At 40.7% G+C, this 15,340-nt stretch overlaps 1 protein-coding gene and 1 pseudogene across 1 annotated transcript; one reads left to right on the top strand and one right to left on the bottom strand.

Moving 5' to 3' along the window:
- The first annotated feature begins 1 nt into the window (after position 1).
- On the top strand, positions 2 to 2,782 carry LOC121538045 (partner of Y14 and mago A). Its single transcript, XM_041845785.2, has 3 exons — positions 2 to 104; positions 1,519 to 1,612; positions 1,740 to 2,782. Exons 1-3 carry the CDS (start codon positions 74 to 76, stop codon positions 2,221 to 2,223), a joined length of 609 nt encoding a protein of 202 aa, XP_041701719.1. The 5' UTR covers positions 2 to 73; the 3' UTR covers positions 2,224 to 2,782.
- A 5,863-nt stretch (positions 2,783 to 8,645) lies between these two features.
- On the bottom strand, positions 8,646 to 14,404 carry LOC121537430 (annotated as a pseudogene).
- Positions 14,405 to 15,340: the final 936 nt, after the last annotated feature.

Below are 15,340 nucleotides of genomic sequence, written 5' to 3'. Positions count from 1 at the left end.
GCAAAACGAACTATCAGTAAGGAGGTCGTCACTTCCTGTCATTCCTGCCAACGGAAGCAGTTAATTGAGCAAAATGGCAACCCCCTATGTTGAAGATCAATCTGGTAAGGCTGGTTCAAGTCAGACATCCAGTTAAATATTGGTGGCGTTTGAGAATAAACACACAGTAGCATGAATAACCCGTAGCTACCCCAGCAAAGTAACCCCGCGACGTTCGCGTTGTGGAGTAAACAAATTGTTCCAGCGCGCTACTTGCTGCGCTGGCTAACAAGTTACTAACTAAAACACAACACACTACACTCGCGCTAGTTAGCTAGCGTATTAGCTAATATTTATAGTTAGCTAGTAGCTAGCTATGTGTTAACTAACTAGGTAGATGGGACACCTGATTATGTTGGCTAGCCAAGCTAGGGGCAAAAGTAGTTAGTTAGATAACTAGTAGTACCAGCAGCAAGTGGCTCATTTGAAATACATTAGCTAGCAAAGACGCTAGTTAGCGCTTATAAATTATGGGTAATGCCATGGTAACAGTGATGCCGAGACCCAGATTTTGCACTTTAAAATGTATGTCAAACAAAAACCAATGGTTGCTAAATTAATGAAACCATACAACTCTATGCACAATGACTACTTTTAACAATTTCCACTTTTTTTTTTACAAAAACAAAAGTACTTGAAGAACAGTGCAGATGCAAAGTTTGTTAACAGTATGAAAGCACAAACACTACAAACCGTCATTCTGTTATCAAACTTTTCATATGCTCTGTTATTCAAGTAAAAGTGTTTTTGTAAAATGTTCAGTGGAAATGTTTAAAAGTAGTCCTTGTGCATAGAGTTGTATGGTTTGTTTAACTTTGCAATCATTGGTTTTTGATAAAAGTAGCCCTTGTGCATAGAGTTGTATGATTTGTTTAACTTTGCAATCGTTGTATTCTTTTTTTGGGTGAAAAGAGCTGAGTCTCAGCATCACTCTGTTACTGTGGAATTTCCCCCTATTAACATACAGTAGCTAGCTAGCTAGCTAGCCCGTGTAAATTTGTCAAGCTAACGTTAGCTACTTAATAACGACTATAAAACATTCAATTCTATTAAATTGTTCTGGGTCCTGTTCAAACGTTGCAAATCGAGAGCTTTGGACTATAAGGTTATATCTGCAAAAAGATTATTAAGATAATTGTCTTTAAAGTTCAGGACCCTCATTGGTTTGAATGGTGTCAGTTATCAGTGAACTTATCGCGAATTGGGGTATTTAGAGTACTGTATAGGTAGAGAACATTGAACAGAACAAGGCTATGCCAATAACTCAATTTTGACAAATGTAGATAGAACCTTATAGTCCCAAACTCTCGAAATGCACTGTAGTACAGTGAGCAGTTTATTGTTGTAACACACACACAGAGCAATGTTTTAGCAAGCAAGAGTCTACCAGCTGAGCAAAACACATTAATTGGTTCAAGATAAATGCATTGTTTTCAGTCAATTTATAATATTTGCTCATGTTTGCTCCTCCTGTTATAGGGAAATACATTGCTGCTACACAGCGACCTGATGGAACTTGGAGGAAGCCTCGTAGAGTGAAGGATGGTTATACCCCTCAGGAAGAGGTCCCTGTGTAAGTAATGCACCCTAACAAAGTGACCTCTGTCAAGTCAACCTTTATATGGATTTTGTTAGAAGCCTCTGCTGTAGAATGGTTGTGTCCTCATTTCCTCTATGCAAATCTGTCTCTTTGCTTTCAGCTACGAGAATAAATTTGTGAAGTTCTTCAAGGACAAGCCTGACCTGCCACCAGGTATGAGCCCCGGGGATGCGGCCCAGGCAAGGCAGCAGCAGGGGATCCCAGGCATTGCAGAGAATGAGACAGCTGGGCTCTCCAAGACAGCCAAGCGAAACATGAAACGCAAGGAAAAGCGCAAGCAGCAAGGCCCGGATAGCAATGTGGAATCACTAACAAATGCTGTTGAGAATATGGCGATTGCAGAGGGCGGTGACAGTGTAACGCCTGCATCTAAACCAGCTGGAGCTACTAATGACCCTTCATCTGCAACAGCAGAAAAGGCCAAGAAGATGAAGAACATAAAAAAGAAGCTGAGGCAGGTTGAGGAGCTGCAGCAGAAAATGGACTCTGGGGAAATCAAGCAAGCTACAAAAGAGCAGCAGGAGAAGCTTGGAAGGGCCAAGGCCTTACAGGACGAGTTGCTGCAGCTTGAAGAGGATTCATGAGATTGAAAATGTTGTAAAAAGGGCAGCAAACCAATTGTGGAAGTTAGACTGTTTGAAAATAACACCCAGTTCTAAAAGAAATGGACATTTACAGCTGCGTTGATGAGCTTCCCTTGAACATTTTCTGGAGATTTGTTGTTATCAGACAGCCAATCAACATGAACTATGGCTTTGGAATATCCTGTGTACATAAATCCAACACTTCACGTGTTATGTTGTTGACAATAACTGATCATGCTTTTCCCACACTTTCTCCAAAACCAATTACCGAACACTTCATTTAAAATGTACTTTTAAAACAATTGAACTGATTCCCTATCCTTGGCTATGAACTTATTGGCCATTCAATCATAGTTTTAATAGCATTTATTTGTGTACTTAGTATGTTTGTGCATTTCGTATCTTTTCTTTTTTTACATTTATCTGTCAAGAATAGCATAAAATATTATTTATTAGAGTTAGTTGCATTAAAGATACAGAAATCCCCTATTCAAGAGAATACCGGTTTGTTGACCCATCTCTGTGTACTGAAATAATACACATTTTCCCAATGATTGGATGTCTTGAAATACAGTTTGAATTTGTGTACATAATGAAGAGGTTCATGGTTTACAACATTATAAACAACTAATCATGTAAATCCCCGTGATTACAGGGCATAGGGAGGATTGTTCTGTTATTGATCGGATTTCGGCAATCAGATAGGATTAAATGTTAGAATTGGGTTTTTACAAAACTAAATAATTTGATTCTGGTCCTTCGTATAGGGATTCGGATTTGGTTATCCAATCTGACCTTTTAATCAGGATTAAATGTAGTTTTTCAAAGGTGATTAGGATCGTTTTGATGCCGAAAATCTGGATTATCTTGATACCACTGGAAGGGTGGATTTAGAAAGTTGAAAGGCACTACAACCAAGACATTTTAATGTACACTGACCAAAAATATAAATGCAACATGTAAAGTGCTGGTCCCATGTTTCATGAGCTGAAATAAAACATCCCAGAAGTTTTCCATATGCACAAAAAGCTTATTTCTCTCAAATGTTGTGCACAAATTTGTTTACATCCCTGTTAGTGAGCATTTTATCCTTTGTCAAGATAATCCATCCACCTGACAGGTGTCGGCATATCAAGAAGCTGATTAAACAGCATGACCATTACACAGGTGCACTGTGTGCTGGGGACAATGAAAGGCCACTCTAAAATGTGCAGTTTTGTCACACAACACAATGTCAGAGATTTCTCAAGTTTTGAGGGAGCGTGCAATTGGCATGGTGACTGCAGGAATGTCCACCAGAGCTGTTGCCAGAGAATTGAATGTTCATTTCTCTACAATAAGCCGCCTCCAACGTCGTTTTAGAGAATTTGGCAGTATGTCCAACCGGCCTCACAACCGCAGACCACACGTAACCACGCCAGCCCAGGACCTCCACATCCGGCTTCTTCACCTGCGGGATCGTCAGAGGGGGTGCTGAGGAGTATTTCTGTCTGTAATAAAGCCCTTTTGTGGGGAAAAACTAATTCTGATTGGCTGGGCCTTGCTCCCCAGTGGGTGGGCCTGGCTCCCCAGCTGGTGGGCCTATGCCCACCCATGCCTGCGCCCCTGACCAGTCATGTGAAATCCATAGATTAGTGCCTAATGAATTTATTTCAATTGACTGATTAACTTATATGAACTGTAACTCAGCAAAATCTTTGAAATTGTTGCGTTTATATTTTTGTTCAGTTATAACTAAGGTGACAAGGTTTAAAAAACAATCTTGCATCTGAAAACCAATGGTTATGTTAAATTAGCCGCAGTATAGGTATGTGGTCAGTTGTTATATTGAGAAGTGTCAAATAATTGCATGTACTTATGTGATATGCAGACTATTTAAAATCTAGGTACCTTTATTAATGTTGTTTACTCATATCTGTTTCACTATGACAGTGTAGAAGTAGTACCATAACCTGTCCAGTAGATGGCAAGGTGTAGGCCTGAAAAGCCGGATTCTGTGATCTTGATATTGTGTAATCTGAATCAGAATGATCCTATCCGGTTATTTGCTGAATAACCGTCTTAAAAACAGCCAGATCGATCTGATCTTGCATTGCAAAAAAGAGGATTACATAATCCATTCTGATCCAGATTAAAAGTTTGGAAAAACTGGGCCCAGGTGACATCAAGAGGCAAAAATGTGACATTGATATGGTAATAGTTCTTATATATAAGCATACTAATTAACGATTGTCTCGGAACGGAAATGTGGTTAGTTGTTTTTCTCTTATAGGACAGTTGTAAATCTAATTTACATTATTGGAGGATTAGGTTTTTATCTCACAGACTACATATTTATGGAGAGAAACAAGAATCTTGATTGAGCAACTTCAGTGATACATTTTGTAAATCCATCACACACACTGTCTTTCCCTGGTAGTGAATGTTTCATTGTTCATTAACTATGCAATATAAGATGCATTGAATACACCATCTGTATTGTAACCCTGTCTCAATTGTCATTTAAACTGACCAAGAATAGACCTTTAAAAGTTGTTAGTTATATTGACTTAATTATTTTATTGTGTTCCTCTGACGTAATATAGGGTATTTAGGGGCAATTTCATCCGTTGAAAGCGGATAGATTTTGGGATAGTTGTAAGTTGCAGTGTAAGTGGGCTGTGTACTTTATGAGTTGCTGTCGGTGTCTGGAGTATTTATTTGCTCTAAAGTAATCCCAGTATGCATTCCTCTAATGGTTTATTATGTGGTTGGAAACAGGTCCCAGTAGGCAGACAATGGTATAAAAGCTGTATATGAAACCATAAACAACAGAGTTCCATAGAACATTATGAGACCGGGACCAACATAATTAAAATGATAAAGTAGGCTTAGAAGACTCATCTAGATGGATAAACTTTACCTGAAATATTGGATCTTATTTTATTGGATAGAGTTCTTCGTTTGTTTTCATCACACTGTATCTCACTGAAGAAATAAGAAACAGAAAAAGAGATACAGTACTTGAAAACATCAATATCTTAAAATGGATTATTAGATGGAGTTCATGCTGTTTTTTGTCTTGCTGACAACAGTGTCATCCATTGCCTTGAACAGGGAGGAACTCATGGATTACAAATGAGAACTGCTGCAATTCATTATTTACTAAACAGCCTGATCTGAGCTTTAGCCAACTCCTCTCTGTGTTCGTTTGTTGTCATGCCAAACATGTACCTATTAATACTGTTAATGTTAATATGTCTGCCAGTGCCACATCTCCTTAGGTCTATTTAAGGAACTATGGCTACCTGCAAATCCCACTGGACAATAGTATGAGCCAAGTTTATCAGACTTAGGAAATGACAGGGGCACTGAGGTAACCACCAAACATCACACTTCGTAGCATGTTCTTCTGCTTTAAGCTTGGTAGTCTTACATACTCAATATACTACATATGTGTTTAACTATAAGAACCTTTAGAACATTCCAGAAGGCAACTAACTTAGCTATCTCAGCAACACTTAATAAGGCCACATTGGCAATGATGAAACAACCTTGGTGTGGTATTGAGGACTCCTTCAATGACAAATCCCTCAAATATCAAGTCATGGGTGGGTCATTTTATTTATCTCTTCCGGCTTCATTGTTAGATGATCTTGACTTGGTGTGAGGCAAAAATATGCCCACACAATCAACTAAGGGTCAAAACAAAGCCTTGCCATAAACTATTTTTGACTGCTATATTTAACTAATGCCCATTTCCACAGGTTCTACTTGGTGTAAGATAATGCTGACCTACTGCATCTATAGCTACACCCCAGATTTGGGCCTGGCAAAAACACGTGCGGTCCTCCGGTCTGCGTTTAGGTACTGGACTGAGATGCCACCCCTGAATGTCTGGGAGGTGTTGTTTCTGTGAAGAGCAGACATTAAAATATTGTTTCATAAGAGTGATAGATCTTGTCCAGTGACCTTCGACAGACCAGGTGAGAGTCAGAGTACTCCATAGACGTCCAACTGTCACTGCAGTTTGGATGTGTGAAAGAAGACTTTTCAGATCTCAACTGAAGTGACCAGAACATGACATGAGTCTGATGTAGACAATCTACTGCAGGGTTCTTCAATTCCGGTCCTGGAGGGCCGAAACACTTCTGTTTTTTATTTCTACCTGGTAGTTAATAGCACTCACCTGGTGTCCCAGGTCTGAATTAGCCCCTGATTAGAAGGAGAGGATGAAAAACAGAGGTGTTTCGGCCCTCCAGGACCGGAATTGAAGAACCCTGATCTACTGTATATGCATCAGAACGTGATAACATCTGTATTTTCACCTGTCTGAAACAATCCTCTGTCATTAGGGGGAGTGTTAGCCCATGCAGACAACCCTGAGTCGGGCATTGTGCATTTTGACAAAGACAAGTAGTGGACAGAGGGGAAGTCTTCTGGCTGTAACCTGAGGATTGTAGCAGCCCATGAGATTGGTCATGTCCTTGGCCTGGGTCACTCTCAATACCACAAGGCTCTAATGGGACCCGTTTACCCTGGTTACCGTGCCAGCTTCAAACTAAATCCTGATGGCATCTGTGGAATCCCAGCTCTCTATGATGGGGGCTGGATAATTAGTTATTTTATTTGATTAATACAGATTATGTGATCAATATCTGATAAGACATAAAATAATTCCGTAGTAAGACTTCGATTTCCTGTGGATGTGTATGTAGATGATAAAGACACGTTCAAGACGTTATGTGTTTGAAACCTTTGCCTTTTCTGTTCTTCTTTAGGGAAGCCAGCCAATCGTCCCACAGTATCCAGAAAGCCAAATCATCCAACCCTAGAGGCAGGTCCGCCACATTCTTACAAGGGTACCATGGATGCAATAATGTTAGGTAGGTACCGTAAAGATTTAATCCCAATTTCTGTCCTACAAACACAATGTAAACTCTATATGAAACTGCAAAATAGCACTTTCCTTAGGATATACAGTATTTACAAGTGTTTGTTTGTCTGACATTTATCCACCACCCAGGTCCTTTTCGCAAGACATACGTCTTAAGCGGTCAGTATGTGTGGACAGTGTCTGACACTACTGGTTACAACACACCCATCCTGATCTCTGTGCTGTGGAAAGATCTTCCAGGGAGCCTCAATGCAGCTGTTTACTCTCAGAGGACCAACAAGTCCTACTTCCTAAAAGGTATACCTTTTTGCCCTGAATCACACGGTTCCTAGCCTGGTCCCAAATCAGTTTGTGCTGTCTTGCCAACTTCGTTGTCATTACCAAACATTGTTCTACCTATACATAGGAGTCGACAAAACATCACACAGATCTTGGACCAGGCTACGCTGTCCCCTTTTCAGTTCTGGAATTTTTCTCAGTATTGTAGTTTTCATGTGTCACTGTCATGTTCTTTACTCAGGAGACAAAGTGTGGTGATATACAAGATTCAAAATCGACATTGGCTTTCCCAAACTTGGCCAGCATTCATTCTAATGTCAATTCAGCCTTGTACTTTAACTGGAAAAACAAATTCATATTATTCAAGGTAAGGAGCAAACCAACAAACAAACAAACAATGGTTTTGGGATAATATGTGAGCATGTAACACACCCTCTAGTCTAAACCATTTCAGAATGAGTGGGATGTAGCGACCAGATAATAGTTACATTTTGTTCTATCCCTTAGGGTTCTCAGTATTGGCAGTGGGCTGAAGCTAGGGCAATGGATTCCAGCACATATCCCAAACCCATCTCACATTTCTTCTCTGGGGTACCCTACAACCCGAATGCTTCCTTCACATGGACAAACAGCCATATATACGTTTTCAAAGGTAACTAGTACTGGCGCATCAACAATAACCAAGTTGTGGATAAGGGCTACCCTCTCAGAACTAGTGAAAAATGGTTGCAATGTGATCTGTAGGCCGTTAGAGGTCAGTGGTGTTTCATTTGTACAGTACTACATCAACCTCCAGAACCAGAATGTCACTGTAATGACACTATAGCCTTGCCAGTATATCACCTAACCCTCTGAGGTGAAATATAGTGTAGTATCTGAGGAATTATGACTTTGCTAATGTTTTCAAATGGAACCTGAGAGGAGGTTTATTCAGCTTAGAGGGAGTAGTTTTAGAGGGACACACCATAGAACAGAGGAAGTCTGTTGTGTGGAGACAGGTGATTGGTCTGTATGGGAAACCACCCACAGCAGGATAGAATATATACCACAGTTGGGACAAAGGACGACAGAATAATCAGATTTGAGATGGGGCGATTATTCTCCAGGTATCTGCAGGTATCTGTAAATCGACGCTGTAACCCTTTGTTATGAATAAACCTTTATGATGAAAATACAGCGTCAGCGGTTCTCCTTGGTCTCACAGCATAATTAGCAAAGTTTACTCGACACAACAATAGTAACATTTAAGGATGTTTATTTACTTTGACAACAGAAGAGTGACAAAAATGTTTAAATACTATATCTCTTGTGCAAGGCATGTACAATGTACGTAAATCCCCAAAACTATATTTCCCCCTCTTGTACACTGTGCATAAAACTGTAACAATGGATGTCTTCACTAAAATGTATATTAGCAAACAGACCAAAATAAAGCAATTTTATTTATTTAAGGAATGATCAATGGTTATATTACGATTGACTGTCTGATACCTTAGAAAGACTGTGAATAATAAACAAAACAACAAGGTAAATCTCTTGTCTCAAGAATCAGTCTGTTGCAAAAAAAAAAAAAAAAAAGAACAGTCTATGAATTGTCTGCTGGAGAGAGGTGTTGGGCACCTTAGTGGAACTGGGAGGTGATGCCTATTATTTGGTGGTTGTCCCTCAGACCCTATAGACTAGGGAGGAGACAGTCAGGGGAACCATGAAGCCTGTCTCAAAGTCAAAGTATCATGGTGTGGTTGACTGTGCTGTTGCTGATGATGCTGCTGCTAGAGGAACCTGTACCCATCTGTCGGTCACGAAAGCTCTGGATGTAACTCTGTAAGGTAAAGTGGTAAGGAAAACATTATTGTTGCATTATTGTCTAGGATGATTTTTTAAATGTTTATATTGGTCAATTGTTTCTATCTTTTAAAACATGACATGCAACTAATTGTTTATTATCTATGTGCATAACATAAAAAAAAAAAAAGTGTTTCAATCAAGCTCATTCATGCCCATTAGGACATGCCCATTAGGAGTGAAGTAACTCACTGGGGCCAGGACGTCTCCAGCATAACGCTGTAGAATTGGAGGCTTGCGATGGCGGAAAATGCCCTGCTGGGGTCGTCTCTGGGCATCTCTCTGTCTGATTCGCATCAGTTGGACCTGTCTTTGTCCTCCACTGACAGGTACTGGGGGGCATTCAATGTAAATTAGCATGGGACAGAAAAAGAGATAATTATGTTGTAACTTGTAACCAGTCAGTGTACATGTTAAGTTTAACCTAAGTATCAAATGAAGTAGTGATGACATCGAGGAAGTAAGCATTCCATATTTTTGATGAAACTGTGCCACTCACCTTCTGTGTGGGACACTCCTTTGGCAGTGAGCATCCATTGCACCACTACCCCCATCAGACTGAATAGAGGAAACACGGCTGTTATAACCCAGCTGTACCAGCAGAGGGGGCGAGGGGGAACCTGAGACAGGATGTCGTATGCATGGCCAGCCAGCAGCGACGTCTCTACAAAGTCGTCCACGCATGCCATCACCACAGCGGCTCCGACTGCTGCCGTGGAGAGCACAGTGAATTGTTTCTGCCACTGCAGTGTGAGAGTGGCACAAAATGTGCTCGTGGCCAGGAGTGCACCAAGAGGCGCCCATAGTGGGGTAAGGCTGTAAAACTGTCTGACAACCAGTAGGTTGGCAAGGGTGATCAGACACCCCAGCTCTAGGCCGGTAATGACGAGCCCCACAGTCTGTACCAGCATAGTCACCAGGCCACAGAGTACAGCCACTCCCAGGAGGATGCCTGCTTTGGTCTCCATACTCAACTGGGTATCCAGCACAGGCTCCTTAAGGTACAACAGGCAGACTAGTGTAGACCCAAAAATGAAGCCTGACAGGAACATAACCATCTTAAAGCAACGGTATCCTAAAGAAAGAGAGACAAGTGGGGGGATGTTAAGTAACAAGATGGAGAAGGAAACAAAGTGTACTAAAGTGAACTAAGTTTGACTGAGAAGGGATTGTTTTTTTTAAAGAAGTAATTTGTAGACGTCAGAGTTTCCCTTTGGTGTACTGTACAGTTTACAGAATATTAGAGAGAAAGTATACATCACATTATGCATAGTCTGCTTAAGAAAAACGAAGTGTTTTTTTTTATCAGACATCAACATTCACGGCAAGTGCATCTGTTGGATTTACTGGATTTGGACCAGGCCAGGAGGCTGCCTGCATCCTCCCAGGTGGCTGTTTCTTGACTCTCTCGCAGAGGAATGCAACAGAACCAGGAGGCCCATCTGCCTCTCTCCTAGTCTGGAGCTTATCCATTATACCCCTGGCTAGCCCAGCCCAGACACCTGGCCCTCCTGTTTTTACTATAAGGCTTAGAGTGAGCTGATGAAATAGTTTAAGTTAGTATGATGAGGTTAAAGGTCAACTGGGAATTAAATAATGATGTATCTACAGTGGAGCATTGGAGTGTTTTGTGGAAATACTGTAATTGAATTGTAGATATGTCTATCATGTCTTTAATGTGTAAGTCTTGAGAATACACATGTGGAAGTTACAACTGTCCTCTATTACAGGTCAGGAACTTACCAAAAAAGCAGTAGATGAGGCCTAACAAAAGGCATACTGAGCAGACGATGGATGGGATAAGTTCATACTTCCTAGTGAACCCCAACTCACACGAATCAACTTCAGCCAAGCCAGAGAGGATATATTGATCCACTTCAGCCTGGCTCAGCACTTCCCCATCAGTGACCAAGAGCGAGCTGGGGTCTGCCATCTTGGAGCAGCCGTTCAACAGGTCTGGATAATGACCGTGCTTTTATTTAGCAATTAAGGCCATCCGTGTTGTTTTCCTGGATTAATCTCAATTGGGAGCATACGTCAACAGTCAACGCCAAGCCAGTATATTGTCAGTATTCCATTGGGACAGGACTTTGCTTCATTAATCTACTGAAAGAATGTGACGAATGCTTCATGTTGTTAGAATGTAAGAGCTGAGGAAACAGGAAGCTCCTGTGAGAAGTGTGTGAATCAGATTATTTCCTGTCTTGCACCTGCAACAAGAGGAGAGGAGAGTCAAATACAGCCAGAGATAATTATATGACATCTGTAATAGGCAGAAAAGCTGCCGCGGTCATCCCCCTCTTCAAAGGGGGTGACACTCTAGATCCAAACTGTTACAGACCCATATCCATCCTGCCCTGCCTTTCGAAAGTTTTTGAAAGCCAAGTTAACAAACAGATCACCGACCATTTCGAATCCCACCGTACCTTCTCCGCTATGCAATCCGGTTTCCGAGCTGGTCATGGGTGCACTTCAGCCACGCTCAAGGTCCTAAATGATATTATAACCGCGATCGATAATAGACAGTACTGTGCAGCCGTTTTCATCGACCTGGCCAAGGCTTTCGACCACCGCATTCTTATTGGCAGACTAAATAGCCTTGGTTTCTCAAATGACTGCCTCGCCTGGTTCACCAACTACTTCTCAGATAGAGTTCAATGTGTCAAATCGGAGGGCCTGTTGTCTGGACCTATGGCAGTCTCTATGGGGGTGCCACAGGGTTCAATTCTTGGGCCGACTCTTTTCTCTGTGTATATCAATGATGTCGCTCTTGCTGCTGGTGACTCTCAGATCCACCTCTACGCAGATGACACCATTTTGTATACATCTGGCCCTTCATTGGACACTGTGTTAACAAACCTCCAAACGAGCTTCAATGCCATACAACACTCCTTCAGTAGCCTCCAACTGCTCTTCAACACTAGTAAAACTAAATGCATGCTCTTCAACCGAACGCTGCTTGCACCCGCCCACCCGACTAGAATCACTACTCTCGACGGGTCTGACCTAGAGTATGTGGACAACTACAAATACCTAGGTGTCTGGTTAGACTGTAAACTCTCCTTCCAGACTCACATTAAGAATCTCCAATCCAAAGTTAAATCTAGAATCGGTTTCCTATTTCGCAACAAAGCCTCCTTCACTCATGCTGCCAAACATGCCCTCGTAAAACTGACTATCCTACCGATCCTTGACTTCGGCGATGTCATTTACAAAATAGCCTCCAACACTCTACTCAGCAAATTGGATGTAGTCTATCACAGTGCCATCCGTTTTGTCTCCAAAGCCCCATATACTACCCACCACTGTGACCTCTACGCTCTTGTTGGCTGGTCCTCACTACATATTCGTCGCCAAACCCACTGGCTCCAGGCCATCTATAAATCACTGCTAGGCAAATCCCCGTCTTATCTTAGCTCATTGGTCACCATAGCAACACCCACGCATAGTATGCGCTCCAGCAGGTATATCTCACTGGTCATCCCCAAAGCCAACACCTCCTTTGGCCGCCATTCCTTCCAGTTCTCTGCTGCCAATGACTGGAACAAATTGCAAAAATCTCTGAAGCTGGAGACACTTATCTCCCTCACTAACTTTAAGCATCAGTTGTCAGAGCACCTTACCGATCACTGCACCTGTACACAGCCCATCTGAAATTAGCCCGCCCAACTACCTCATCCCTATATTGTTATTTATTTTGCTCATTTGTACCCCAGTATCTCTATTTGCACATCATCTCTTGCACATCCATCATTCCAGTGTTAATACTAATTGTAATTATTTTGCACTATAGCCTATTTATGCCTTACCTCCATAACTTGCTACATTTGCACACACTGTATATATATTTTTCTGTTGTATTTTTGACTTTATGTTTTGTTTTACCCCATATACAACTCTGTGTTGTTGTTTTTATCGCACTGCTTTGCTTTATCTTGGCCAGGTCGCAGTTGTAAATGAGAACTAAAATACTATAAATGATCAAACTGGACTCTACATAGCTAGTCTCCACATTTACATCTAAGGTAGATAATAGATTGTATGAATACCATGTATTTCAAGAAAAATCCCTCTGTACTACACAACCCTATCCCCAGGAACCAGAAAAGGAAACTGAGATCCTCTCTGGGTCACACATTTTGTTAAAATAGAGGATGCAGATGAGGAAATGAGGGTTGGCTTGATGCCGACTGAGTCATTGAGCCTCTTTGTTTTGAACATATGGTAAAGTGCTCCAGTCACAGAACAATGCTAAGCAAACAAACACCCCAACAGTAGGACATACCGTTACAAAACTCCAAAAAGGAATTGTGTATTTTTGAATACACAATGTCGCTCGCAGGTGGTCTCAAAAGCTGGAAAAAATATTGAAAAGTATGTAACACAATTAAATATATATATATTTTTTAAACAGCAATACCCTCAGCACTCAAACCATTACTTTCATTGTGCACATGCACCTTGTTGATCACATGCTCACCTCTGCACACAAGGATAAATTGGGTTGCCTTAATCTGTCTAGCAACAGAGTATACTCTACGTTGAAGGTCCTTATAAGCTTTTCAGGCAGATCCCCAGATAATTGAGCATTAGAGGACTATTAGTGGAGTCTAGTGAGGCTCATGTCCCACTGTCCTGCTACCTGCTTGTAAGTCACACAGAAAACACTATCACTTTCTATGGCACCAATCAAGTGACTTCTGCTATTAGAATATTATTAAGATGTCAGGATGATCAACTTTACATTTTTGATAACGAATTAAAACTGGACACTGAGCCATATGCCAAAAAGAGACTCCCTGTGAAAATATATATTTATATAGTCAGACAAATGAACACCTCATTGTCAGTTTACAGGCATTACATGAGTTGTATAGCAAATTCCACTTTTATAATTAATAGGTGGGATAACATATTTTGATCAGACATAACAGACATATGCCTAGCAGAGAGTATTTGTGATCATGAGTTTACAAATACTGTTCACATGAATTGTTTTAAGAGTCTGAAAATAAGTAATCTTACCAGACATGAGGCATATCCTTGTCAGAATTACAATCTGTGATGAGAAGGAATAAGACTGCTACTCATTTGTCACTTTGTATGGTATTCTAGGTGGATGAGTTATATCTGTTCCCTCTGTCTTTGCTGTGTTGAGGACATCCTACTCATGTGTGTGTTCCTCTCATCTGTGGCCACTGGACTACTGACAGCATCTGACATCAGTGCAAGAAGTGACCATCTGTCCCAAGCTTGTTGTGCAGATCAGAGGTGAGGCAATACTGTTGTTGTCCACATGATGTCTCTCTAGTCATAAAGATTTACAGTTTACAACAGACGAAAATGTAAGATTGGTTGAACCCATTGCCAGACATGTTCCATCATGAGTCAGGCATGATGTAACATGTCAGGGATGGAATATGGAAGTTTACATTCTAGGAAAAGTGAGTGGTCCAGAAAAGAGGTGAGATTCTGGATTCGATGAGCCAACAGCTCACCCATGAAATAAACATGAAATAAACTCATGTAGTCTCATGCCTCAGTGAATATGCAAATTCCCAATCAATGGTTTGTAAGAACAGAGAAAAATGAACTCACAAGCTTGATAAATGAAATTGTGTTTCATGATGACATTAACAACCACTGATGTTTATTTTTTAGATTATACACATCTTTATTTTTAAGACTGACCGTTTATTTATGAAACTATAAACTATCACAAGGAATGTACAGAGAGAGATTTACAGACACACGATTTACAGTACCCACTGGAGTATTTTGATGCACTGTTCACTGAGCCATTATTATTTCCAGATTATTACCAGATTGAATTAACATATCTGGCGAGATTGAATAAACAACATAATATATCAAAAATCTGACAAATAAGCCTTGGGAGTTATACTTTAGGTTCAAGATTTTTAACGGAATATGCATATACAGTCACATCTGAAATTATTGGCACCCTTGATAAAGATGAGCAAAAAAGACTGTTTAGAATAAATAATACAAATACTGAGCTATGTTGTATGCTCAAATAATTATAATATTTTATAGGAATATATATGCTCAGAGAAAAATATTTTGATTAACAAGTAAAAAGAATACAGTGGGGAA

The sequence above is a fragment of the Coregonus clupeaformis genome, chromosome 24 (genome assembly GCF_020615455.1).
Source record: "Coregonus clupeaformis isolate EN_2021a chromosome 24, ASM2061545v1, whole genome shotgun sequence".
In the NCBI taxonomy this organism is placed as follows: domain Eukaryota; kingdom Metazoa; phylum Chordata; class Actinopteri; order Salmoniformes; family Salmonidae; genus Coregonus; species Coregonus clupeaformis.
Note: the sequence above shows the minus strand (reverse complement) of the source record. Positions and strands in the feature narration are given on the sequence as shown.